We start from the raw sequence: 25,124 nt of genomic DNA, 5'->3' as shown, positions 1-25,124 counted from the left end.
GATTCTGTCAATCCAATTCCCAGACAACACAGCAAATCACATAACACTTCAAAAAGCACCAGCGTATCACGGTGGCGCCCCCAGGTTCTGTAACGCCACAGGGGTATCACCAGGACTATGCATATTGAAATGATACCGCTTGTCAATGCCGTTCATTCATCAATTTTCTCACCAGGGCCGTCTGCTGACATTTTTCCATCTACATTCTAAACAAATATTAAAAATGATTAAACTAAACAGTTTATTCATTTTCATTCTAAAATAGATTAACATGGAACAAAGATATAAAATTATACTTGCTTTTACTATTTTTTATAATCTAACTCGATATACCGATTGTTGGTTGCAAGAATATAAATAATAAATACTACATGTTGTGGAATTTTAATAGGAAAATGTTGATATTTCCCGCTTTCGAGGTAAGGGAGAGAAAGATATATGCGAAAGCTATAAGTAGACGTGAGACAGATGATACCGACCCTGCTGTAGAACCCGTGGCGCCATCTCTGTGAAAAGTGCTCAAACTGCTCGCTCAGCGATACCAGCGATGACAGCGAAGTAAACTACTCAAGAACTACTAGCGCCATCTATTGGAGAAGCGCTGAAACTAGTCGGGCATTAGTTTCAACACTTTCCGCAGATGCTTCCAAAAATGTAATGTCAGTACACTGGCCATGGCAGAGTGGTTGCAAATGAAAATTGTTCGTGTCAGCGAACTAACCAACTTTGAAGAGAAAAAAGATATTTTAGCTGAGATAAAAATCAAGTTGGGAAGTCTAAATAACAGGGAAACAGAACAAATCTCTCGTAGTTTGGATTTCGGTCAATTGTTTACTCAGTTAACCTCAAGCGACAGGTATCGTAAACAATGATTTCGAAACTGACTTTAGCGACACCTAATATCTTAATCTCATTATAATATAAATAATATTGTAGCGAAAAAATTAAATAATCCAATGATAATAAAAACGTAACGTTAACAAGTGAACTAAATATAAAGCTATTTGTAATGTTTTTTCTTTCGCAGAGAATATGTAACTGAAATATGCGAGATTTTGAAAACACTATTTGGAATTTTAGAACCTGGCGAGGTGTATCGAAGATATTCAGCTGAAATATCTCAATTGTTAAATCATCCGGATGCTGTAGTTAGATCACTCGCATTGCATGAAATTCTATGCATCGTTTCTAATCCACAGAAAATATCTCTGTTGCTCGCAGATGTTGATTTATTGGTGGCTGTTGCTAATAGGATCGGGGATGACAATTTAATGGTATCTAAATGTGCGATGTGCATAATGAAAGAAATTGGTAAAAATGCCAATGGATTACAGATTCTATATACAGGAGAACTTTTGAGAAGTTTTGCTAGGTTATTAGCAAAGAACGATGTTATAAGTTTTCGTGTATACGAAGTCGTTGTGGACGTAGCAAAATCTTCGAAAGCAGGCCTAGAAGCATCAGCTCAATCGGGATTTTTGAATAGTTTATTCAACATTCTCGAAAGCGAAGATATATTGCTACAAGTAAATGCATTAGAAATCTTGACACAACTGGCGTTAAGCGAAGAAGGTCTGAGTTATTTAGAGCAACAAGAAGTTTTGAGAAAATTGGTTCAGAAAATAGCACAGGCTGATGAGAATCCCTTGTCAAATTTATTGATTCCGGGATTGATGAAATTTTTTGGGAATGTCGCTCGATATTGGCCGAATGAAATTTTTTCAAAATATCCAGCAGTGGTTTCCGCATTGTTTGAAGTAATTGAGAATGGAGACCAAGCTATTCTTGGTGTCGCGTTGGACACGCTAGGGCATGTTTCTGCGCGGTCCGAAGGTAAATATGCTTTGCAAGCTTTAGGAGATGCAATGAAATGCGCATTAAAAAAAATAGCAGAGGTGATACAAAAAATGCCCACAGCATTAAGAATTCGTGGATTGAACAATTTGGCTCTGATACTTGACGTGCAAAAAACGGAGCAAGATAACAGAATTTTGTCGCTGACAAAGTCATGGTTTGATTCTATGTGCGACGATCCATTAGGTATAATTGTAGCAATATGCAGGCAACCATTTGCGGATATTAGGCAGGCAGGTTTAGAGGTATTAGCGGTTCTGGCGTCTCAAATATGGGGTCAAGAATACATATCGGCTTATCCAGGTCTGGTGGAGTTTTTATTGGACAGAAACATTGAATCGTTTAAAGAATGTAAGGAAGCTAAATACGAAATTGTAAAGCGGTTAACCGAAGCTGAACAGGATATATTTGATCCAAATACAGTGCAAAGGTTTAGGGAGTTTGTAAATCAAGGACCACATTATGTTGAAATCAATACTGAAGTTGCGATAGAAGGAGGTTTATGAGTTACTTTATTTTTATTGCACGTTGAGAATGTGTTGAAGTCCATCGATATTTACTGAAAACATTGTATAATTTCAAGTGAAAATTGACGAAAACCGTACCACATTTATTTATTTTCTATATTATGTTACTTATAAAAATAAAATGCAATTGTATCTAAACGAGGATATATTTTTTTATATTGGTGATATATAACACACGTGTATAAAGACAAATAATTTATTTTATAAGTAACAATGCATAAGTAAAAGTTAAGACTACATGATTTGCAATAATGCAATAATGCGTGTGGTTTTTGACCACAATGTGGTTTTACCGCGTTTGTAATATCTCAATGGTCTCTGACTGATCTATGCTCTTTTTTTTTTTACATTAATAAAGATATAAATAACTTTACGCGATGTGTTATATCTATTAATTATGTCATAGCTTTATTGTATGCGTTTCCGTTTTTTTGGGGAAAGTATTTTCAACATGCTCACGATTGGAGCCTCGAAGGATACCGATATAATGAACGATAATATATACGATAGAACCAATTGTCCAAAAAATGTGATCATCTGAAAAGTGTGTGCATTGCCTTATTAGTTTTCATTGATAAAATATTAATAACTAATAATTTTTATATCTTTATATTAACATACCATGGTATATTTTCCTAAATGAAACGGCGAGTCCAAGTTCATAGCTGTTAATCGAATTACAAGCGGATGCACCAAGTAGGCGCAATACGTTGTTCTACTGAACGGATACAGAATCGGTGCTGACAAAATACTGTTCACGTATCCTAAATGTATTCAAAACAAAAATATTTAAGGGGACATTACCCGGTATCTATTTGTAATTTACTAATTGTCGCTGTCAATAAAAATTTACCTCCGTAACCTGTACTACATGCCACTACGATCCATGATAAACCAAGCGCCCAGACGCTGTGACTTAATGAAGAATAAGCAGCCGCCATTATAGGGCTAAGTTCTGTTTCGTATAGACCGTACAATAAACTTAAAAGGCACGCCGAAGAAAAGAGCCAGCCTACGCAGACTGTCGTCTGAAAATGACCAAATTATAAGTGACATTTGGGTCCTCTTCGTTAATTTCTATAATTTATTACCTTGGACATTTTTATTTTGCAATTAGTCTTAAAAAGAAAATATCCCGTTGACATGCCGATGAGATAAGGACCTAGCCTGGTCCATGGTTTATCGTAGATCTTATCGAAGAGCGCTAACGGGTCATCCGAGCTTGGCATATGATTGTTCACCAGAGCGATGTATCCCGTGGTCAGCCAGGAACTCAACAACAAAGTGGTCATTGCGAAAGTAGCGATTTTAAAATGATTAGTTGCCAAGACCAGTATCACAGCGCCAACGATGTAGAATTGAGTATCATCTGCCACGTACCAGCTCCAAATCATGCACTAAAAAAGAGCGGTATTGAAAACAAACGTTGAATGTTCAACTAGTCGAGTGAAACACCGGATACTTACCATTTGTTCTACCGGAAACAATGTATTGATATAAAGTAAATTTCGCCACCAATAATTCGGACAGTTATAATAATCCGCGGATGGTGGTTCGAACACAGAGTTCGAGTGGAACCATTTCATTGCGATCTGAACTACTCCCAATACGAACATATAGGGAGCCGTGAGTCTACAGAATCTGTACATGAGAAGACCAATAAATTTTAAACCGCCAGCGACGAAACCTCGTGTACCCTGCGTGAGCTTTTTCAAGTCTCCTTTCGCGTTCGTTCTAAAAAATAGGAAGCTGACGAGCAACCCGCCCATAAAGAAAAACGTATCGACGCTGAACGCTCCGTTCGTGATTGTTTGGAACAGGAACTTCTTTTCTAAAACTTTTCGGTATTCCATATTGTCGGAATATTTGAAGGCGGTGATACAGGTGTGACCCAGGATAACCCACGCCATCGATATTGCTTTGAGACCATGGATAGTGCTGATCGTGTCACCACCGACTTTGTCGTCACAGATGATCTTCAGGTTGGCTCGAACCGAGAACGAAAGTAACAATTCCTCGAGGACACCTAAAAAGGTGATCTATGAAAGATCCGTTTTCTCTTTTTACATTCTCCTGGTCGGTGATCTTTTTTTCTTAATAATATTAATTACCTACTGTAAGATCACTTACTGAATTTGTGTACTTCCGGACTAGCCGAACGTAGGCTACCCTCGTGATCATTGTTGTTATTAACCGCTAATGATTGAGGTCCGTTGATGATAGCCTCAGCTGCTGGAACAGGAAGGTAGACCTTACCTTGAGAAGCTACGGAATATAATAACAAAAGTGTATCACTGTCTTTGCTACTGTCTTTGTCCTGTGCTAGTCTGTAAGTGTTAGTCACCCTTTTGTTCTTAGGGAAGGGGATGAATACGATGGTCGTACGTTGTCCTTCGAGCCGCGTCGAAGTATGATGGCGTTACAGGGATGACGTTCAAAGCGAGATAAATTGTCTTACCACTTAGAGATTTTGTATTTCTGGCCGCTAGCTGTTCGAGTTTCGCGTGCCTTTCTAAATCGTAAATCACGTTCCTTCCGCGGCTGTATTTTCTCGTCACGTAGATGTCGTATCCGGTACCGATTACCATCAAAACGGAAACGGCGGCGCTTACTCCACTGAAATGTTTTCAATGTTCTTTCATTCTGTTTCGATATTACGGGGTGTTCGATTGAACGCTAAAATCTGATGAACGTACAGTAGAATCCAGAATACCGGATCCTCGTACATATTGTACATGTCATGCTGATCCCGAACCATTTCAATTGACGAATGTTTCGCCGCCTGTTCGCTCGCAGCGAGCTTCGCTATTACGTAAACATCGCCAGCGGAGCACGAGAAGGGCAGGCATACCCCTAAATAAATCGTTCTCGTCTGGAATTAATATTATAACGATCATTGAAAAGGAAGATCTTTACGTAGATCGTGACACATCTCAAGAGTCTCCATGCAAACTCTACTAGCGTGTCTTATAATTAAAAGTGTAACTATAATATATAAAAAGTAGCTCAGGAATGTCTTCTATCATTCAGTCGATACTTTTCAAGGTCTTATTTTTAGCTAGAAACACGAGCTAGCAAAATTTGTACAGTCATTTTCTTCTTTTTAAATTGTTCCGTATAATTAATTTGAAAAAATTGCAATCGTTTACCATAGGAGACAAAGTGGCGTTCACTGAAATAGTCATCATATAGAATCCCAGTTTGTACGGTGGTTTGTCCATTGTCGTCCCTGTCCAGAGGTTGTTTCCGCTGGGGCCGTTGTTCCTCTTCCGCGGTTCGGTGTTAAATTCCTCCACTTCGTCCAACGACGACGCGTTTCGACGCGTTTCCGTGATTCTTCTTCCATAATCTTTATCGATGTAGGCACACTCGGTGGCCGAGCCGACGTAGTAGGAATTTCCCCAGAAGAAGCTGTTTGTGTATCTCCCCGAGGAGTCATCCACTGTGAAAATAGAAGGATCAGCGATGTTAAACTCTGGATTGGTAAACTAAGTTTTCGCGAGACCGGCCTCGCATGCTCGTTCCCAGCGCGAAGAATGACTTGCTTAGTCGTAGTCGATGACCCACTTGATCAGTCAAGGTACTTTCTCTTTACTGGTCGTGTGGCCATTTCCGGATCACATTCGATGATATTCTGACGGGAGGTATGATTGAAATTTTGCGTAGACACCTAGCGAAAGACTCGAACGCTTGGCGTTTCTAATTGCGGAGTTCATTGACGAACATTTCCTTTACCCGTGGTTGGGAACTTCGTCTCGTGCTGATCGTCCGATCGATGTCGTAAGGTCTCGTTAGAAAAACGGACAATAATCAGTGCTCGGTGTTCGATTACAGGTTCGTAACAGACGTTCCTCTGTAAACGTCGGTTGCAATGCATAATTTTCATTACCAAAGATTACAACACCCATAGGTAGCTGGAGATCCAACGGTTCTCTAATAAAACTTTCTATTCGAGAAGAAAGTCGTATTATCTAATCGTCATCGCCATCTCTGTACCGTGACAACGTTCACATCCTTTCTAAGGATTGGCTCCTATGTATTGCACGGTATTTGCATATTCTAATCGCAGGGTTCGTTGCGTCGATGATAAATTATGGTTGCAAGATAAATCGCTGTTTCATCGTCTCACGCTGATACACCGGGAGATATACTTTGGAAATGTTCTTTATTATTCTATAATTTACTTCCATTCATATTCATATCTATCGGCAATGTTTATTGAACCATACTCGAGGTTTATATAGCAGCGCTATATATGCATTCCGTTCAAGAAGATGAACCGCTTACGGTTCAAACAAAAGACGCACAACGTTTGTCTAGTATTGACAATAGAATAGACAAAACGTGTAGTGCGTTTAATTCTAATTTGAAAAATAGCCGTTGACCTTGTGTACGCTTTATTTAGCTTGACCTGTGAGACTCTGACGGGTGTTACTTAATCCGCGATCCGGACAGACGACAGGTAGTCTTATTATTGATTCTGTTCGCACAAAAGTAGAATCGTGTGCGCGTAATCGCAAAGAAATTAGAATAACAATGGATTTCACGTGCGCGCCGCGATCTCTGACACAATCTACCATTGAACCAGACAAGTTCAAGTTCAATCAGCGCACGTGACCCGCTTCGTTTCCCCATCGATTCGTGAAAGAATGAAATGACGAACGATCCCTCGGTCGTTCTCGCTAGATTTCATTCATGAGCGCGTCCGAAATCGCGTCTCTCCATCGTGCGCATCTATATCGTTAAGTACCGAAGACGAACGACAAGCAACAAGGGGACGAGAAACAGAACGGACGTTTACTTTTAGTCAGATAGCGGAGTTATCCTTGGCAATACCTTACGAAAGACTCTCCAGTTATTCAACCTCTACATTCCGCTGGAGTCGATGTCTCCTTTTTGGAAATACGAAGAGATAGCGGGCACAACGGCATCGAGGATAATCGATTTTTCGCCGGTAAAGAGGACATAACGAAAATGGCACGACGTAATCGAGTACGACCGGTTTGTAAGGAGGTCCCTCGGTTGGAGTATTGGGTTCACGATCGAAATCTCCTTGACAAAGTTCAAGAACTGCCGCGAACGAGCATTGCCGAGGGGGCTTGGTTTTCAGTTCGCTGCATTCGTCGAGTAACGGGCGCGACGGAATTCTCGCGTGCATTCGAGCCAACGATCGAGCGATTCCAGATCGCGGAGATCACGTGCTCAATGCTTAACTGGCCCGTTCCCGTCGTTATAATTCTTTATTGCGAAACGGATGTGTCACCGGATCGAACGTCGGGATGCAAATTTGAGAAGGGAGCATGTTTGTTAATTTCAGTTTATTATAAATGTTAATTTTGCCCTTTTCGCGTAGCCTCGCGCGTGACGAATGATCTGCTCAATAGAAAAAACGATGTCGTAAACTGTGTTAATTGCAAGCGCGCCTGGTTTCCTTTGGCGAGCAGATCGCGATTGGGGAGGTACCCTCATCCGTTGACCGTGACAATATGATTCATCCTCTACTTCCGACCGATCGAACGTGCTATTTGACGCGTTTCAGCCGGGGAAAGTGTTTCGGAAAGAGAAAGGCTCTCTTCTACGTAGTTGATCGTGTTGCGACACCGATCACCGGACGCGTCTGGTTTTCCAGCGCACGTAACGTCGACAAGGATTCCAGCCGCGCGTACCGCGAGATATTCAACGAACATGCCAACACGTGATATCATTTAAAAATATACGTTGAATCGATTTAAACGACACCGCGGCCCCAGGACGTTTTTTCTCCTCGACGTTATTGATAGACGCGGCAAAAAGATGATTCAGAAAAAGGCGTCGCCGCAGTCGCGGCTCCGAGGATGCACTCATTGATTGATTGCATCACACTGCGTTACGCAGCCACAGGATAAAATTAATAATACCGGGCTCAACTGTTGCTTCTTCGCCGAGCGGAAAGTGAAACGAGCGTCACGCTTAATGCATTGTCCTATCGACGCCGTGGCGATTGCGATATCCCGTACGGTTCGAAGGTGCCTCCCGTAATTGGTGATCGATCACCGCAACGTACCCCGGTTACATTCATTTGCTTGCATCGATTTGATAATCGGTATAATTAACATCAGCCCTCGTATCAGCGTCGACTCATTACGATATCGCTGTCCGCGTCGATTGTTGGTCCCGAGTCGTTCAGGACACCGAGAGATTTAGCAACTTCACGCGTGGCTCGTAAACTTGGGAATTTAAACGTTTCTCCGCGCGGCGCGAGAGATTCGACGACGTTTATGGATTGTTCCGAACAAACGATATACCTATTCGTCCGAGCGTGGACGCTTTTCTCTGGACTTGGACGCCTTAAGCGGCGGCTTGTCGAATTGAGAGACCATGGCTCGCGATACGAACCACGTAGGAATGTTATTTAGGCGTATTGCGCAACTTTCGAACCTTGGTCTACCGGCTGCTTTCTACCTCTCGTATATTATTTACAAGCGGATATTATCTCGATTATTAATAGCTCGATTTCGAACGGAATTTCCCTCGATTTTCATCGAGATTCGACAGGTTTCCGCGAGAAAATGCGCGCGTAAAACACGCTCCAGTTTGCCTGCGCGCCGTTTAGGCACGAGGAAGGAAACCTGTTTAGAGGGAAAACACGTAGAAAGTACGTAAGAGAATATTTGCTTACATAATCGAGGGTAACATTAATCAGACGCGAGAAAAGACCTAACACATGTACGTACACCGCGTGTAACCGCGATCTGAACACGATGTTACTCACGGTGCGTGTGTATGAGGGTTTTCTAGTAGCAGTCGAAAGCGAGGGTACGTAAGAACGGGCCGTGTAATAACGCCGACGGATCGCGAACTAGGAAGCGACCATAGAGAACGAGGCTTTTCTAACGACGCTGTTATAACATACCGTTTAAGAACGAGAAGAGAATAAAGAGAGAGAGAGAGAGAGGGAGAGGGAGAGACGTAAAGGACATAAGACGTATAAAAGGACCGAATACGGTCGAAGAAAAGTCCGGGGCGTTACGTGAAAGTTGCGTTCGCAAGCCTGGCTTCCACGTAATCCTTTCTCCGGGCAATTTTTTGTATCTAGTGTGACGTAATTTCGATAACTGCCGTGGTTTCTACTTGGTGCACGCGTCTTCCTCAAAACTTTCTAACGCCTTAGCTTTGCGCGAATTATAAAGAAAATTCGCGGAAGTCGAGCGAACGAACCGCGGGTAGTTTACCGAAAGTTTATCGCGACACGGCTTCGCGTAGGAAAAACGTCCATTGTTTCGCGAACCTCGCTACTTTCGTTACGACTCTTTTGTCTAATTCGAGTATTCAGCTTTCGAACAGATACGAAGCCAGGACGCGGGAAATGAAAAAAGGAACGTCGCGTCGCAGGGTTGAGAACCCGGAAGCATTCACGAAGGTTGAACGCGACCGTAAGTTGAAACGGGGATACCTCTTCCACAATGGGTTTCGCTATGAAAAGCATTTCAAATGTCATAACGGTATAGCTCCTAATGGCGTTTCCCTGCGACCGTCTCGCGGTACCTTTCACCTTTCCCTCTGCAATTGTACAAACTTTAACTTCCTACAATGATAATAGAGCCACGCCGTAGGAGAAAGTCATGAAATTCGCTTCGTTGGCTCTTCCCTCGCTCGTAAAATTGGCAAGGTTCTCACCGAGAACAAGAAAACGTTGCAGGATAATAGGATCTCTGACAAAATGTTTACTCTCGCTGGGGGACGAACCGAACGAGAATGAAACACCAACGGCTTTCTAATTGACGATAATTCCGCGTCAGAGGTTCGTGGTGGTGTTTCATTTTTGGAAAAAAATTGACACGCGCTCGAAAACTTTCATTTCCATCCCGTTTCCTGTTAATGGCGAAAATTTCATAGAAACACGGTTTCTAGTACGGGGACCGTTTCAGGAATGGATTTTGCTTTCTCGAGTCATCCGGTACTGTTTCACTCTTCCTCGTAACGGGATATGTCGAAAGCACCAGATAAAAACTAGTTTGTGCCTCTTTAGGTGAATTGTACGGTTTATTGACTTGGTTATTCGATCGTCCACTCATTGCCATCGTCAGCACTTTCGTTACTACCACAGAGAAGGATCAACGAGTCAGTCGAAGAGTTGTTCGAACTTTCGGAACTTTGCTTTTTTTTGCTGACATTATAAACTCATTTCGCGATTTATAATTTCAATGGGGGTTTCCTGAGAAAAAATTCGATGCTGCAATACATTATGATAATCAATCGATAATCATCGTATAAACGCGTATGTTGATGTCAACGGTAATCAATTGCTCTGTCTAGTGTGTCGTTTATTGCTACATTACTATCAACCTTCTAATTTATGCAACACGTTACACATATTTCTTTCTTGTCCTTGTCGCATAAGTAATAAAGTAAAGGTTTAGACGAAAGCAAAAAAGAACGCGCAATAGCAAATCAGCACCTCCTTTTGCAACACGCGTTATCGTTACACGATCGGTCGTGCCACGACTCTTGCTTCTCGGACCACTTTTTTCGCGGCGCGCCAAGGCGAAGGGATAACCCTGACACGCTTAACCCTTTCTCCTACATCGGGTCTACCCGAACGCAGTCTTCGAAAGGAGGCCCCTTTAATGTAGCCAGCATCACGAAGAAAGCGTATTCCATTTTTAAAAATTGCGTACAACGTGATATATATATATATATATACAGGATGATATTCCTTAGCAACGTGTTGCAATAGACGCTTAAGTATGACAGTGCGCTATTCGGTTTCTGGGAGATTAATCGAGAATGTCTTGTCTGCTCATCCTACCCATAGTACAATATCCATTAATCATTCGCCAGCATCGAGTTCTGCGCGCAAACTACAATGGAATTTCGATCGAAATAGTTAATTAAACGTTATCGTGGATGTTAAATGGCTCGCGAAGGATTTATCAAACCGAAACGAGAAGGTGATTACGCTGATTAAGATTGACGACGAAACGGTTAATGTTGAGATTATCAAACGTGCGAAATACGACGAAACCTTCGAAAATAAGGGATACTACCTAAAGTGTCGCGCAAAAAAATGGCATTGACCGACGGAAGTAGTAAAACATCGAAAGCGTTGTCCGGCCGAGGCTCTAGCGGCTGTCAAAGCCGCCGCTACGTTCTTTGTGTCGTGGAAAGTGAAATTTCACGATGAAAGTAGGCAAAGCAGAGGGGAACCGTTGGGCGGAAGGCAAATGTGTTTTAGCGAGGACGTTTCTGGCGAGCTACCGCGGCGACACAATGATTTATCAACTCTCGATTGCCTCTCTAACGAAAGTGAATCCGAATCGCTTGGACTTTGATTCGATTGATACATTAAACGATTTACCTTTTCTATAAAAGCTAGCAAAAAGTAAACAAAGGAATTACTTCTGAATTTTATCGATTCTACGCCTTAAACGATGTCAAAATGATTTCGACAAACGGCAATGATGAAGTCACGAACCGTGTTAATACCAAGTGAACTGGAAATTATATCTGCTCCTAGCCGTAACTTGTACACTTTCTATTGGTATAATAAATTTTTACTTGTATGACGGAATGTACCGTTGTCTCCTGCGTACACGAAAGAAAAAAAAAGAGAGAAACGGTTGCTTACAGTTAGTCCCATGAATAATTGATCGTCAAATATTTGAACAGGGAGCAACTCGGTATTGAAAGTATGATTTTTAAATATTGTTAACCGCATAAATTTAACTGGTTCAACGTACTTTTTAGAGCCCATCCCTCGTGTCTCCTCAAACCGTCGATGTACCTCGTGATGTCTTTGGCGCACTGTTCCTGAACGGGATACTTCTCTTCGGTCCAATTATTGGCAAGATGACGCGCGTTGAATATATCTAACTCCTCCGACAAAGTGGTCCAATTCCTGTCTGGTGTCCTGTCGATATCGGTTAACGTCCTTACTCGTTGATTCGCCAGAAGATCCTGTGCAGGATTCTCCGAAACGTTCGAGGATGATGCCGCTCCGTAAATCGCGGGGCATGTGAAGATTACAACGATAAACCACGTTCGATCCATCGTTACTCAGATAATCGGCGTCCACTAAAACACTGTACTATAATAGAATTGTTCGTAGATCGATTAATTTTTGCTGATCATGATTAGCGTCTCGAAAATGTATCGATCCAGCATCAAATCGCTCGAGTACTTTGCACGCAAATTAATTAAGTCGCTACTTTCGTGAACGTTGTCGGCCTCCAAAATTGTTAATTATCACAGAAAAAGATACATAGATTCACAGTCAACGAAATGTTTCACTAGTCGAAGGTTGAATTTCTTTTTCTTTCACCGACGCTGACAGAAGAAAGGATCTCGATCTCTTCAGCTTCTTTCGGAGTCACGTGAATCTCTGTAGTCGCATTTTTGGATTCTTCCAAGTTGTTCCTTTCCGAAACTCTTCCCGTCTCATCAACATGCTTCTGAGAAAGCAATGAGAGGATAGAGAGCGAGAGGACGAGAAAGAGGGAGGCAAAGGAAAAGTAAGAAAGTGAAGATGAGGAAAAAGAGAGAGAGAGAGAGTGAATTACACTGCACGATCAGTTGGACGACTTTAGACACTTCACAGACGTGAGAAACGAACGTCCTCTCTTTGGCGTGGTTCCTTCCTATTTGATAACTAAGAACCACCTATAGGACGACGAGGCTGACAATGGTAGAAAAATGACTTCGTCGGATGAATATCTTGGTAGTAATGAAAGTGCGAGGAAATGGTGGGGAGAAACCTCCCCATATTGAAAAGTGAGCGTCGGTGGAGGGCATCGTAGGTCGATGGATACACATACGTCGTGTTTAAGCATTCGTAGTTGACATAATTTAGTATCCGTTGACAGAACACATAAGGCTGAAAAAGATCACCCTTGTTAGAAAACGTAACAGTTATATTAAACATTCTACTTTTTTAGTTTTTTCTTATGTTAAAAGCAAGTATTTTGAATAATAAACCAGTCGCCTGTTCGAACAGCCTTGGTATACTTACAATGAACATGCTGACAGCTATTTAAAAGACGCTTAGACGTGGCGAACCATGAAAAAAATTGAACAGTGTTTTTTATAAGAAGACGGAAGGAAACCAGATGTAACTCAAAATTAGAAAGCTTACCTAAAACCAGATTTATCAGACTGAACAGACAAGGATGCTTGAATAGCAACTGAACTTTGTACCCGCTTCTCTTCCAGCAATCTTTTGCGCAGGACATTCGCCGTTCTGCAATACATTAATCTCTCTTTTTTTCCTTTCCATTTTTGATGATAATACAATTCATCTAACATAAAAAATACCGCTCTATATTTTAAATGATACGGATCATTTAATTAGTGAGACTTGAAATGAATCGAGACGATCATAGAGTATCATTACATTAAATGAATTGATTAATTTAGGGGAATTATGTATAAAGTTTCGCATGAGTTTGTCTGAAACTGACGACAAAGTCTATTTCAGTAGTTTCACTGGGAAATTTCATATTATTAGAAGAGTATTTCTCTTTCTCTGTCGAAGAACTTTCGTTAAAGACTGTCATTGGCTGCTCAGTCGTGCTGAAATTCGTTTTCTTCTCTTTTTTTTGCTATTATAGAGTTTTACCATCTCATCCCGTGTAATTTGAGTCGCTAATCCTACACGTCTCCTTCCAAAAACCATAAAATTTCTTACGTCTATAGTATATCGTTGAGATCGTTCGTGATCCTTACACGGCCACCGATTCATTTTCGACCGATTCTGTCGAGAAAGTCATTGATGCGAACTTCGAAAAGGAACATAGTCGAATCGTATTCGCGACACGCGCTATTAAAACGCGAGTCGTGACAAAAGTAGATACAATGCAGTTGCGAAGTGCAGTAACTTGTTTCTGAAGCCTACTGACACTGTTATATTGTTGCAATTCTTTGCACGTGTTCGTTATTCTTTCTTAAGCTTTTACGGAGTATCGATCAGACTTTTAGCCGTGACAATTTTGTTGAAATTCGTGTTGCAACAGCGGGCCACGCGTTCAAAGTCTAAGTGATAAACGTTCGTATTTTAATCTACCATATAATTGTTACAATCGACGATTACGTTTCGTTTTCATTAAACGCGCAAAAAATGTACAATAATACGCAAGCTTATCCAGAGACTCTTCTTCTCAGAAATGTTTATAATACAAGCATCATAATTAGAAGTTTCTTTATCGTGTTGTACATTTACATTGTGACATAATGACTATCGAGTTGAATCTAATCAAAGCAAGCTGAATGTTTTTCTTAGAAAAAAACAAGTTTTTATCGATGACGTAGGATTGAAAACGTTTGAAATTTTAAAATAAATTTTCGGTTCGTAGCCCGCGTTGATCAAGGTCCAGAGTTGGTTGATCTTTCTTCCCGAACGGTTCTTTCTTTCCCCGATCATCGTTCTCACGTTACAAAACCCTTTACCTTCGAGCACAGAATACACGGCCATAAAGGCAACCGTATATTATACACGTTGCTCCTAACGTATCCATTTATGCCGCATGATCAGTATATTTCAAGGTAAAACACAAAAATTCCAATAGACCTTCGTAAACACCAACGCATTCCGTGCTAGGGACGGAACGTGTGCTAAAAGAAAATAATTGTATTGCAATTTTATATACTGTTTCCATTGAATAATTTCAACTAGAATCAATACGATTTATTTAATAAGTAAACTGGTAAAGATTTAACAGTAAAAATGCAGTATCTATCCAGGAAGTACTCACGGTCATTTTTCTACGTTTTAAGATAATCGTATTCGGTAAGCACAAGTGAGTTTTACTTCTTTCCAAGTTTCTTATATAATCTTCTTGTTTCACAATCACGAAAATTGTGTACCTAATATTAATAAAAAAAAACAAGAGTAATGAAATAAAGTATTTCAGTTTTATTACTCTAACGAGAAAATAAATTCTCTTGTAAAAAGTATAAATAATTAATAACAAATTATTACTTTGGTTGTTTTATTACCTTAATGTGCTAAATCATTTTGGGAAAGGTTGTGAATAACTAAAATCTCTTGTGGAACGCTAAAAAAATTTCTGTAAAATATTGCTAATATTTTTTATACATAATTAATAGCAATTAGAACCATGTCGCCAAATTCTGTCTTTGTTCGAATAAGCGAAGAACACTTTCTCTGGCAAGTAGGAGTGAAAGGAGAAGAAAGATATGAAAAGTGGTAGGATACATACGTGTATACTTATATTTATGATTTGTACAAATATATGTACGTTAAATATCAGTACTAATATTGATATTTAATTTAACGAAGTCAGAGGGACGAAGGGTTGAAGAGTAAATGGTAAAAGATCACGTGAAACAACTGAAAGAGTCGAACTCTAACGGATTATTTAGAAATAAAGTGATCGATTATTCCTGATCGATAATCGAGTTATTTGATCGACATTCAAACGAATCCTGACAAATTGTTTTTTCACAAGAAATCCTTATTTTGGTCTGAAGTGCGCTGCAAGACGCAATCGTTGTAGGCATACGTGAGCTTTGATAAGTTTTGAGAATGGATATAATAATTGATACGAAAGGTGAAGCAGATTTACTGACGAGAGATCGTTTAGTAGAAAGCGACGACGATGACTTGAACTTTGATGAGAATGGTAATTAAATTGATTCTCTACAACCTCACTTTGAGGTTAGAAATATTTATCGAACTACTACTAACATTTTTCTACGTGCATCATTTTAGCAGATGCACCACCATCAAAATTTTTTGACGTAGAAGAAGATCTAATCGAACGTGAAACCTCAACTAAAAAGGTATCACATAATCCAACCAAAGATTTCGATCTCGAAGATTTCGAGCAAAGTATGGGTTGGACAAGTAGGAAAAAAAAGAAAAAGAAAGTGCCTCTTCCAGATGTATCTACTTTGAAGCAAGAAATGACTGCGGTAGACAAGATACTTGAGAAAAGTGTTATAAAACCTGGCTTTGAACAATTACAAGTTGTACCTCCTTACAAGCTGAGCGAGAAACGACTACAAGAGATAAAACGCAAGGAACGTTCTAAAACTAGAGGCAGCGATTGGTTTAATATGCGTGCTCCTGAGATGACCCCAGAGGTTAGACACGATCTAGAAGTTCTACAAATGAGATCCGTATTAGATCCAAAGCGTTTCTATAAAAAGAATGATCTTAAAACAGTACCAAAATACTTTCAAATTGGTAAAGTTGTGGATTCACCTCTGGATTATTATTCTGGGCGTCTTGTTAAGAAAGAGCGCAAGAAAACAATTGTGGATGAGCTTATGGCCGATGCTCAGTTCTCTAAATATAATAAACGTAAATATAAGGAAATCATAAATGAAAAGAATAAGTTACGTTATAAAGCTCATAAACATGCAAAAAAGCTTAAAGGGAAAAAGAAATGATACGTATAACTTGCAAATATGTATTACTAATGAACATTTTATACAATTTGTGACGTTCATGATATAGAGTAACTTTTAAATTCAGTTATAAAAATATATACGTATAAAACAATATATATAAACCTAATACATTTTGCCTGTAACTTCTATAGATGCTCCATTAACATAGGAGCTTTTATCAGATGCTAAAAATGTCACAACTTCTGCCACTTCTTCTGGTTTGCCCATTCTTTTAAGGGCTATTTTTTTCACGAACATGTGCTTTACATTATCAGGTACAGTTTCTGTCATAGGAGTTTCAATAAAACCTGGTAGCACTGTGTTAACACGAATTCCATATCTATAGCAAAAATATATTAATAATACATAGCATAAATTTATATATACCTACCATCATAAAGCCAAATACTTATACCCACTGTCCAAATTCTAAAGCAGCAGTTTTTGTAAGAGCTACCACTCCAGCCTTTGATGCGGCATAATTAGCTTGACCCATGTTCCCTATTTTTGCAATGATAGAACTTATATTAACGATCGAAGCACCTTTCTGTACATCAGCGTCAATCATTTCTTGTACTGCTGTTTTAATCATATAAAATGTTCCTTTCAAATTCACATTAATTACTTCGTCAAACTCTTCGTTAGTAAGGTTTAAAATGAACTGATCACGTGTGATGCCTGCAGAATTAACTATAATAGTAGGTGGAATTTTATATTTGCTTATTGCATGTTTAAATGCTTCTTTAATGCTCTGTTCGTTGGAAACTTCTACGTTCAATGCCAAATGTTTAGACCCTAAAAACGAACATTTCATTTAAGTAATGGATAATGAAAGAAAATGCTAATTTTTTATATTCTAACCATTTAAGGATGTAACCGTCTCTTGGACACTTTTCAAGTTCCGATCGGCGCCGATAACCGTGGCTCCACGTTTCGCTAAAACACGGCATATTTCCCTACCAATGCCACTTCCAGCACCTGTAATTAAAACAATCGATCAATCTTTCGTTTCGATAACGTTCGATCCTGTGTGTTGCTCCTTTTATTTTTTTTTAAATGCATACCTGTTACGAATGCTATTTTATTCTCAAACATGTCCTTTTAATATCACGGTAGAAACGGTGCAAAGTTTAACGATGTTGCCAAGTCATGATTTGCCGTCGAATATCTTGAATAATCTTTTATTCTTAATCATCAGTCGGCATGCACGTATCAAGTACGTACGCAAGCAGTAGACCAATTAGAACGAACTTCTGTTGCCTAGGTAACTGTACCATATGCTACTGACGTCAAAGCACGTCTGCAGTGACGTCAGAAACGCAACGCGAGTAGCTATGTTTACAGAAAAATTGAACTTGAATTATAGTCCTACTCCAAACGGTCATCCCTCAACGAGGATGTAAAGGGATCCCTCGAGATGCTATATTTTAAATAACAAAATAAACGATAGTGCGCGTGATTAGCGTCAAACTAATGCACAAGATTCTAAATTAATTACGAAGAAGGTGTGTTCGAATTTCGAAAAATCATGAAAATATTTATAATCAACGCCAGAGGTGAACGCAGGTAGAAAGCGATCATTTTAAATCGAATCGAAAGGTGTAGTTGTTTTATTTATCAGTGCTTTCGTAATCGAATATCGGTTAAGAGATTGTAAAAATTTTGCGAACATCTTCGGGTACAACATCGCGTAAAACAAAAGTCGAAGAAAAGAAATGAGAAATGAATAAGAAATGTGACATTACTGTATGAAAAGAGTGTAAAAATATGCGAGTATGTAGGTAGAATTTAAATAGAGGAAGAGGAAGAAAACCAGCAGGCATGGGTTCGCGGTGAGGGGCGGGGGGTGGGGGGTAGGTAGATGTTGTACGCAGAGACTGGCAGCACCGGCGTTTCAAGAAACATAGCCCCGCGCCACTGCTCTCGATCTTGCAACGCTCGTGCCAGTTTTCTTTCGGAAGGGCTCCAGAGAAGAAGCAGAGGGGGAAACAGGAAGGAGGTTGAAAGAAAAAAAATTCTACTCCCCCGATCTCGGGACAGATCTGATTCGAAGGCGACAACAAAAGAGATATCTGCGTGGAAATTGGATGGCCGGAAACCAAGGAAGCGCGACATGGCGTGAAGATCCCGCATTGTAAAGTAGGTTCGATTCGGCGGACATAAGAAGAAAGAAGGAGGTAGGAGAGAGGTGCATAGAGGAAAGAAGAAAGAGAAGAGGTGCGTGAGGACGCGTCGTGAGTCGTCGCCGAACGGTGGGCGGTGAGGGCGACGGCGGCGTGTGGTGAAAGCTTGAACTAGAGAAAAATTCGGCGGTAATAGGTAGCAAAAAAAAAAAAAGAAGCTACCAAGGTGTTCCGAAGCGCAACAGCAGCGGCTCAGGATGCTGCCCGACGGAGCAAGAAGATGGCCGTGATCGGCGAGCAGAGGTATTACGCGGCGGTCCGTGCGAACGTGTACACGGAATTTTCGTGTCGTAGGTTCGAGGCAGCGACAGGTACGTTGAAGTCGCCGTCCTCCTCGTCCTCGACGTTATCTTCCCGTCATCGTCGACAGAGAAAAAAGCTAGATTCTATACAGCTGGCTATGTCCTCTTCACGAGGTAGCGGCCCGGAATCGGGAGAAATCAGCGACTCCGAGGATGGTTATTTGGACACAGATCCGTTGAGGTATGAGCTAAGAAATATACAAAATGTGATACACGTTACGCGAAAAAACATTGATGCTCTGAACAGCCGGTTTGCCGGATTTCAACATCCACCTTCGATATATTTAAACGAATACCAAGAGTTAACTAGCAAGTTGCATGATTTAGAGTGCAAGGAACAGAAACTTAACGAATTGTTAAATGCTGGTCGAGTATCTACTAGTGCTTCCACATCGGAGAGTGAATCTTACGATGCCAATGCAGCTGCTAAAGGTCAAAGAACACCTATGAGATCCCTGCTCAGGGCATATTTACCTAATCAACAGCGTACCAGTGTGCAGGTTCGCGAGGGACTTTTATTGAGAGACGCGCTTGCCAAAGCAATGAAATTAAGGAATTTGACTACAGAAATGTGCGCTGTATACATTTTGGGCAAAAACAACACCAGATATCATACTTCTTGGGATTCGGATATCTCTTTGCTCGATTGCGATGAAATATCTGTGGAAATCTTGGATAAGTTTCCGATAACTACTTCCATTTCACATAACTTTGTGCGCAGGACTTTCTTTTCATTGGCATTTTGTGAATGCTGTAGAAAACTCCTCTTTCAGGGATTTTATTGCAGATCATGCAATTATCGGTTCCACCAAAGATGCGCCGCTGGTGTACCTGCTCTGTGCCACCAAGTACGTATGCAGGATGTTTATTACCAAGCATTGTTGGCACATAATCTTGAAAGTACTGCTGGAATATTGCAAATTCCTTCCGGATATGGATTAAGCAGGAGCATGTCTCCGTCTCTAGCTCCATCGAGAAGTCAAAGGCATCCCCGTTCTTTAGGGCAGCAAGATCGTTCTAGCTCCGCGCCTAATGTTTGTTTTAATATGGTGAAACCAAGCGGAGAATCTGCTAATTTAGATGAATACAATAGATCTCACAGTTTAAGTCGCACTGTAGGTACTGCGCAATGCGCGGTATCACCTGGTAGTAGCCCGACAAAACATAGTCAGTCAACTCAGGCTAGTCCCACTAGTACATTGAGGCCGAAAAGACCAAGGGCAAGATCAGCCGATGAATCATCTAAAAATCTCTTAGCACCTAGAGAATCTATAGAGGATTGGGAAATTCCAGCAGATGAGATTTTAATCGGGGCTCGCATCGGATCAGGTTCCTTCGGAACAGTGTATAAAGCTCATTGGCACGGGCCTGTAGCTGTGAAGACCCTCAATGTTAAAATACCCACTGCTGCTCAGTTACAAGCATTTAAAAATGAAGTTGCAGTTTTGCGTAAAACACGACATGTAAATATCCTTCTGTTCATGGGATGCGTCAGTAAACCAAAATTGGCTATCGTTACTCAATGGTGTGAAGGTTCTTCGTTGTACAAACATTTACATATATTTGAAACAAAGTTTGATCTGTTTACATTGATAGAAATTGGAAGACAAACCGCACAGGGAATGGACTATTTGCATGCAAAAAATATCATCCATCGGGATCTGAAAAGTAATAATATATTTTTGCATGATGATCTTACCGTAAAAATCGGAGATTTTGGTTTGGCTACAGCGAAGACTAGGTGGTCTGGTTCTCAACAATTTCATCAACCAACTGGATCTATCCTCTGGATGGCACCGGAAGTCATAAGAATGCAAGAAGAAAATCCATACAGCTTTCAATCTGACGTCTACGCATTTGGCGTAGTTTTATTCGAATTATTATCTGGTCAATTACCGTATTCGCATATTAATAACAAGGATCAGATACTGTTCATGGTAGGACGTGGCAAGTTGCGTCCGGATTTGAATAAATTACGTTCAGATAGTCCAAAAGCATTGAAGAGACTGACAGAAGATTGCATCAAATTTTCTAGAGAAGAAAGACCGATATTTCGTCAGATATTAGCTAATTTAGAAGGTCTTTCACGGGGATTACCTAAAATAACGAGATCAGCATCTGAACCAAACTTGAATAGAACGCAGCTACAATCAGATGATTTTGTATACACTTGTGCTTCGCCAAAAACTCCAGTGAACTTCCAGTTTGAAACATTTTCCTTTTATCCATCCGGTGGGAACATATAAAGATATCACTCGAAGCAACGAGTCTGGCGCAAATCGCATCAAATTAAATATTTAAAGAATTTAAAAAAAGAAATCGTAATAAACTTAGCTATGAACAATCTACGCAATTCTTTCCAACTACACTTTGACTGTGTTGCATCTGTTCGCTCGATGTAGAATGTGATTATAAAATACTTAATGCAATTAAGATGAGAAAAAAAGAAAAAAGAAAAAAATGACAGAATCTTATTAATTGACGTATCTGATGTATTTCATGGCAAGAACGCATGTGTAGCTTTTACCTTTATAATACTTACTATTTATGAGAGGGATTTTTATTTGACGAGTTGTCGCTCATGTATAAATGCATATTCGTAAACATGAGTATCTATAACACACACGCGAGCGAGTGTACGTGTACGCGTATATTGGTGTAGAGGTCTGTTACTTTTGTGGAATCCTTATGAAGGATGTAAAAATAAAGTAAGTAATAGAAATAACGGCATTTAAATTCGCGTGGGCCGTCATTTGTCTGTGAAGTATTTTTGCAAACACCGAAGTGATTTTTGTACCTACTTCCTTCATGTATTGTCTTCAATGTGCTCACACAACAATTGTTCCTTTTTCATAACTTATAATTTATAGTTTAACGTTAGACTGTACGTAAGTTTCATTAAAATTATCCAAAATTTACATACATTCGTTGCTTTTAAAAGCGAAACGTAAACGTTTTACGAATTAGTGAATATTTTGTAGTAGTAGTTGTTCTACAACAGTTACCTCCTTTTTTCTTTTGTAGTAATTGTTTTCGATACTAATAATTACATTCGACTGATTCTTTTTATATGTGTATATACGTATATGCATATATATTTTTTTTTCTACGAAGTAAATTCTTTTGGTAATTAAACCAAAAGGTTGTACTGTATTGAAACATGACAAATCAAATTGAAAGTCAAATAAAAAGTGATGCGTATACTTGGCCTTTACTTTAAGACTTCATCGATGACATGAACATAAAATCGTTCACGAATTGTTCGTTTCGACTTGACTTTAAGTATTATTATTATGAATTAGGGCCTACAAAAAAATCAATTTAAACATTTTACCAACGTCGTTGTCTTGCAACTTAGATTAGAAAAGTTATTCACTAACTTTAACTTTTTTTTCCTCAACTTTGTAGTCGACTGTTGTTCCTCGCATTTTAATATTTATTAATTTTTATTATTATACTCCTTTTCTTTTTGTAAGTTTTTTTCTTTTTTTTTTTAAATATATACCTACTGTGTTTGAGGCGCATAATGTAGGAAGGGGCGCGAACTTCACTTCGAATTGGCGAATTCGTAAAGTATTTCTTACGCAACATCGAAGACTTGAGTTCTACGTTACGATGATCGAAAGCTTTTGTTACGACTAAGCGTGTTTCAGATAATGACCGGAGAAGCAGTAAATAAATATATAGGGAAAACGTGTACGGGCTACGAGTACAAAAAGAGCATACAGCGAAAAAAATGATCGAGTGAACGAAATATAAGTGTATCGAATCGTTTGTCGACTTGTGCGTGTCGTGTAATATTTAGGGGGCGTATAGTAGTGTTGAAAAACGTTAGTGAAATTTTATTTCGATATGCGTCCAACGTACACGATCGATGATAAGCCTACGTATGACTACGTAACATTTTGCATCATTGATTCGCGAGCGTATCCTAAATTTTAACATCGATACGATACTCATCAAACCGTGACATGTTTCTGGTGCGTATGTAAAAGGCCTAAGATTAAATCTTTGAAATTTCATTAGTTAGAACGAGTGGTCTTGTTTCGAAAATTACGTGGCATCCCGATTTATTATTTATTTATTTATGTATAATCCAAGTGTGCGATGAAAAACTGTAATTAGAACGTAAAGAAAAAGAAGGAAGAAAGTGAGAAATACGTGCCGGATTTTTCAATTTTGACGAGGGTGCGTGATTATCAGGAACTGCTGTGGAATCGTGAACCATAGAGGGGAAATGTGTTCAAGTGAGAAGGGATGAGGGAGGAAAGCGGAGAGAGAGAGGAGAGAGAGAGAGAGAGAGAGAGAGAGAGAGAAGCAGTGGAATGGAAAAAGAAAGAATAAAAACAATGGAGAGAGTGAAATTATTGATGAACGAGTTCGCCGGAACGAATGAACGCACTTGTTATAGTTAATGACGCCTTCTCGTAATAGGGAAAGAGTAAACCGTGAAACATAATTAATGATGTTATAAAAATATTATTAAAATGAAAAACAGTACGAGCAGAGGAGGATGTTATGCAAGGTGCGGGGGATGGATTTTTTTTTTAATAGCTTTCCGAGATTCTTTTATATAGTAACTCTAAATACAGAAAGAGAGAAGTAGCCTTTGAAAGATACAAATGGACGTTCCACAATGTACAATGGTTACACTGTATAATATAGAAGTTGAAAACCTATTTTTGCAGTTTTTACTTGCGTTCACATCTCGAACCATTTGTTCTCGCGGTATCTTTTGAATTTTACAGATTATGTTCTCTATCGATAGCTCTTTACCAAACGTGTTAGACCTTACGATTAGTCAATGATCAAAAAACTTTTTTTTATTGTAAACTTTAATTTTGAAGGTTTAATTTCTGGCAAAGAGCGATAAAATGATATAAATCAAGAATTCGAATGTTTGGTTAGGTATGTGAAGTGCACGTAAATTCAACCCGAGGAATACGAAAGCAAAGACCCTCGCGCTCGGCGTCCTCCTTTAATTATTCTTCCTATATGTCATTATCAAATTTTAGAATATTTTCTTGGAAGACATTCCTCTATACATTGCTTCAACATTATATCGTACATATAGAAGGATCTGTATGGGGTTGCAAGTGATTGAACGTGTCGACTTAACACCGAGAAACATATTACATACATATACCGTGTGCGTTTTAGGATTAAAAAGAGTTGGCTCTTCGAGGCGTAAATTAAACCGGAAGTGACACGAAGAATTCGAAGTAAACAGTTCAGTTTAATCTATTTGGTATTTAGGAGATACAGGAACTGTTTTTGATCTACGAGTCTTCTTAGAGTTGACTTGAATTCGTCGATCAAGTTGATGACTCTGATGGATCCAAAGATAATTGGTGAAATTATTTTCGAACGGAACGAAACATCGCTTAAGGAAATGTGAATCTTATTACATCGGCATTATCGTTGACGATTGTTGAAAACCGAATAAGCGTCAACTAGTTTTGACATGAGAGAGCAATCGGGTGAGAAATTTTTCGTTCAATCGGCAGACATTGCCATCGCGCTCGTGTTTGTAATAAGATTTCGATTCTGTCTCGGTTAAATTGCGTTGAAGCCGCTGTCAAGCAAAATGCGTGTCTTGTAACGAGATAGCAAGGCTGAGATTGGAGCTACTTAATTCAATCAATCGCAACGATCGATTGATCATTGTGTATTCAACCCCCCTCCCGTCCCCCTAAAAAAAAAAAAATGAAAATGAAAAAAGAAAAGAAGTAAAAATAAAAAATTGACTCTTCATGTAATAAGTCTCGTTCTTCCTCTAGCTAACGAATTTCAATATGTTTCATGGATTAGCCAGCGATTTTAATGTCGTCAGATATATATATGTTACTAATAAAACTTACATTAATGTT

At 39.5% G+C, this 25,124-nt stretch overlaps 6 protein-coding genes across 8 annotated transcripts; 3 read left to right on the top strand and 3 right to left on the bottom strand.

Annotated features, from left to right (window-relative positions):
- The first annotated feature begins 646 nt into the window (after positions 1-646).
- LOC143426327 (26S proteasome non-ATPase regulatory subunit 5) lies at positions 647-3,242 on the top strand. The gene is made up of 2 exons (XM_076899706.1): positions 647-856; positions 1,028-3,242. The coding sequence occupies exons 1-2, from the start codon at positions 675-677 to the stop codon at positions 2,358-2,360; spliced, it is 1,515 nt and encodes a 504-aa protein (XP_076755821.1). The 5' UTR covers positions 647-674; the 3' UTR covers positions 2,361-3,242.
- On the bottom strand, positions 2,564-12,594 carry LOC143426324 (nose resistant to fluoxetine protein 6). 3 transcript variants are annotated; one of them, XM_076899702.1, is made up of 10 exons: positions 12,101-12,594; positions 5,531-5,823; positions 5,078-5,253; positions 4,840-4,997; positions 4,512-4,646; positions 3,848-4,407; positions 3,473-3,778; positions 3,235-3,409; positions 3,003-3,145; positions 2,564-2,918 (listed from the first exon to the last, which is right to left on the bottom strand). In XM_076899702.1, exons 1-10 carry the CDS (start codon positions 12,408-12,410, stop codon positions 2,790-2,792), a joined length of 2,385 nt encoding a protein of 794 aa, XP_076755817.1. In that variant the 5' UTR covers positions 12,411-12,594; the 3' UTR covers positions 2,564-2,789. The 3 variants fall into 3 exon arrangements, with proteins under 3 accessions (XP_076755817.1, XP_076755818.1, XP_076755819.1); XM_076899703.1 differs by having other exon boundaries at positions 4,512-4,613; XM_076899704.1 differs by having other exon boundaries at positions 4,512-4,610.
- Positions 12,595-12,641: 47 nt separating this feature from the next.
- On the bottom strand, positions 12,642-13,588 carry LOC143426401 (uncharacterized). The gene is made up of 3 exons (XM_076899841.1): positions 13,492-13,588; positions 12,920-13,233; positions 12,642-12,811 (listed from the first exon to the last, which is right to left on the bottom strand). The coding sequence occupies exons 1-2, from the start codon at positions 13,586-13,588 to the stop codon at positions 12,998-13,000; spliced, it is 333 nt and encodes a 110-aa protein (XP_076755956.1). The 3' UTR covers positions 12,642-12,811; positions 12,920-12,997.
- A 2,247-nt stretch (positions 13,589-15,835) lies between these two features.
- Positions 15,836-17,020, top strand: LOC143426414 (deoxynucleotidyltransferase terminal-interacting protein 2). Its single transcript, XM_076899859.1, has 2 exons — positions 15,836-15,997; positions 16,087-17,020. The coding sequence occupies exons 1-2, from the start codon at positions 15,901-15,903 to the stop codon at positions 16,767-16,769; spliced, it is 780 nt and encodes a 259-aa protein (XP_076755974.1). The 5' UTR covers positions 15,836-15,900; the 3' UTR covers positions 16,770-17,020.
- Positions 16,770-17,879, bottom strand: LOC143426415 ((3R)-3-hydroxyacyl-CoA dehydrogenase). The gene is made up of 4 exons (XM_076899860.1): positions 17,834-17,879; positions 17,631-17,747; positions 17,189-17,564; positions 16,770-17,109 (listed from the first exon to the last, which is right to left on the bottom strand). The coding sequence occupies exons 1-4, from the start codon at positions 17,862-17,864 to the stop codon at positions 16,893-16,895; spliced, it is 741 nt and encodes a 246-aa protein (XP_076755975.1). The 5' UTR covers positions 17,865-17,879; the 3' UTR covers positions 16,770-16,892.
- Positions 17,880-18,604: 725 nt separating this feature from the next.
- Positions 18,605-23,933, top strand: Raf (serine/threonine kinase raf oncogene). The gene is made up of 2 exons (XM_076899858.1): positions 18,605-19,195; positions 19,247-23,933. The coding sequence occupies exons 1-2, from the start codon at positions 19,173-19,175 to the stop codon at positions 21,498-21,500; spliced, it is 2,277 nt and encodes a 758-aa protein (XP_076755973.1). The 5' UTR covers positions 18,605-19,172; the 3' UTR covers positions 21,501-23,933.
- Positions 23,934-25,124: the final 1,191 nt, after the last annotated feature.

This window comes from Xylocopa sonorina, chromosome 8 (assembly GCF_050948175.1).
Source record: "Xylocopa sonorina isolate GNS202 chromosome 8, iyXylSono1_principal, whole genome shotgun sequence".
Taxonomy (NCBI): Eukaryota; Metazoa; Arthropoda; class Insecta; order Hymenoptera; family Apidae; genus Xylocopa; species Xylocopa sonorina.
This window is presented reverse-complemented; position numbering and strand designations above follow the sequence as displayed.

What these genes read in the sequence shown, in the direction of transcription:
- LOC143426327 (XM_076899706.1), top strand. Translation starts at nt 675, where the DNA reads ATGGCAGAGTGGTTGCAAATGAAAATTGTTCGTGTCAGCGAACTAACC. An exon ending in CAGTTAACCTCAAGCGACAG is followed by an intron (nt 857 to 1,027) that starts GTATCGTAAACA and finishes TTTCTTTCGCAG; the next exon opens with AGAATATGTAACTGAAATAT.
- LOC143426414 (XM_076899859.1), top strand. Translation starts at nt 15,901, where the DNA reads ATGGATATAATAATTGATACGAAAGGTGAAGCAGATTTACTGACGAGA. An exon ending in CTTGAACTTTGATGAGAATG is followed by an intron (nt 15,998 to 16,086) that starts GTAATTAAATTG and finishes GCATCATTTTAG; the next exon opens with CAGATGCACCACCATCAAAA.
- LOC143426324 (XM_076899702.1), bottom strand. Translation starts at nt 12,410, where the DNA reads ATGGATCGAACGTGGTTTATCGTTGTAATCTTCACATGCCCCGCGATT. An exon ending in CGAGGGATGGGCTCTAAAAA is followed by an intron (nt 5,824 to 12,100) that starts GTACGTTGAACC and finishes CTATTTTCACAG; the next exon opens with TGGATGACTCCTCGGGGAGA. An exon ending in TCCGGAAGTACACAAATTCA is followed by an intron (nt 4,408 to 4,511) that starts GTAAGTGATCTT and finishes TCACCTTTTTAG; the next exon opens with GTGTCCTCGAGGAATTGTTA.
- LOC143426401 (XM_076899841.1), bottom strand. Translation starts at nt 13,588, where the DNA reads ATGTCCTGCGCAAAAGATTGCTGGAAGAGAAGCGGGTACAAAGTTCAG. An exon ending in TCTGATAAATCTGGTTTTAG is followed by an intron (nt 13,234 to 13,491) that starts GTAAGCTTTCTA and finishes GATCTTTTTCAG; the next exon opens with CCTTATGTGTTCTGTCAACG.
- LOC143426415 (XM_076899860.1), bottom strand. Translation starts at nt 17,864, where the DNA reads ATGTTTGAGAATAAAATAGCATTCGTAACAG. An exon ending in TAAAATAGCATTCGTAACAG is followed by an intron (nt 17,748 to 17,833) that starts GTATGCATTTAA and finishes TTTTAATTACAG; the next exon opens with GTGCTGGAAGTGGCATTGGT. An exon ending in GACGGTTACATCCTTAAATG is followed by an intron (nt 17,565 to 17,630) that starts GTTAGAATATAA and finishes GTTCGTTTTTAG; the next exon opens with GGTCTAAACATTTGGCATTG.
- Raf (XM_076899858.1), top strand. Translation starts at nt 19,173, where the DNA reads ATGGCCGTGATCGGCGAGCAGAG. An exon ending in GCCGTGATCGGCGAGCAGAG is followed by an intron (nt 19,196 to 19,246) that starts GTATTACGCGGC and finishes TTCGTGTCGTAG; the next exon opens with GTTCGAGGCAGCGACAGGTA.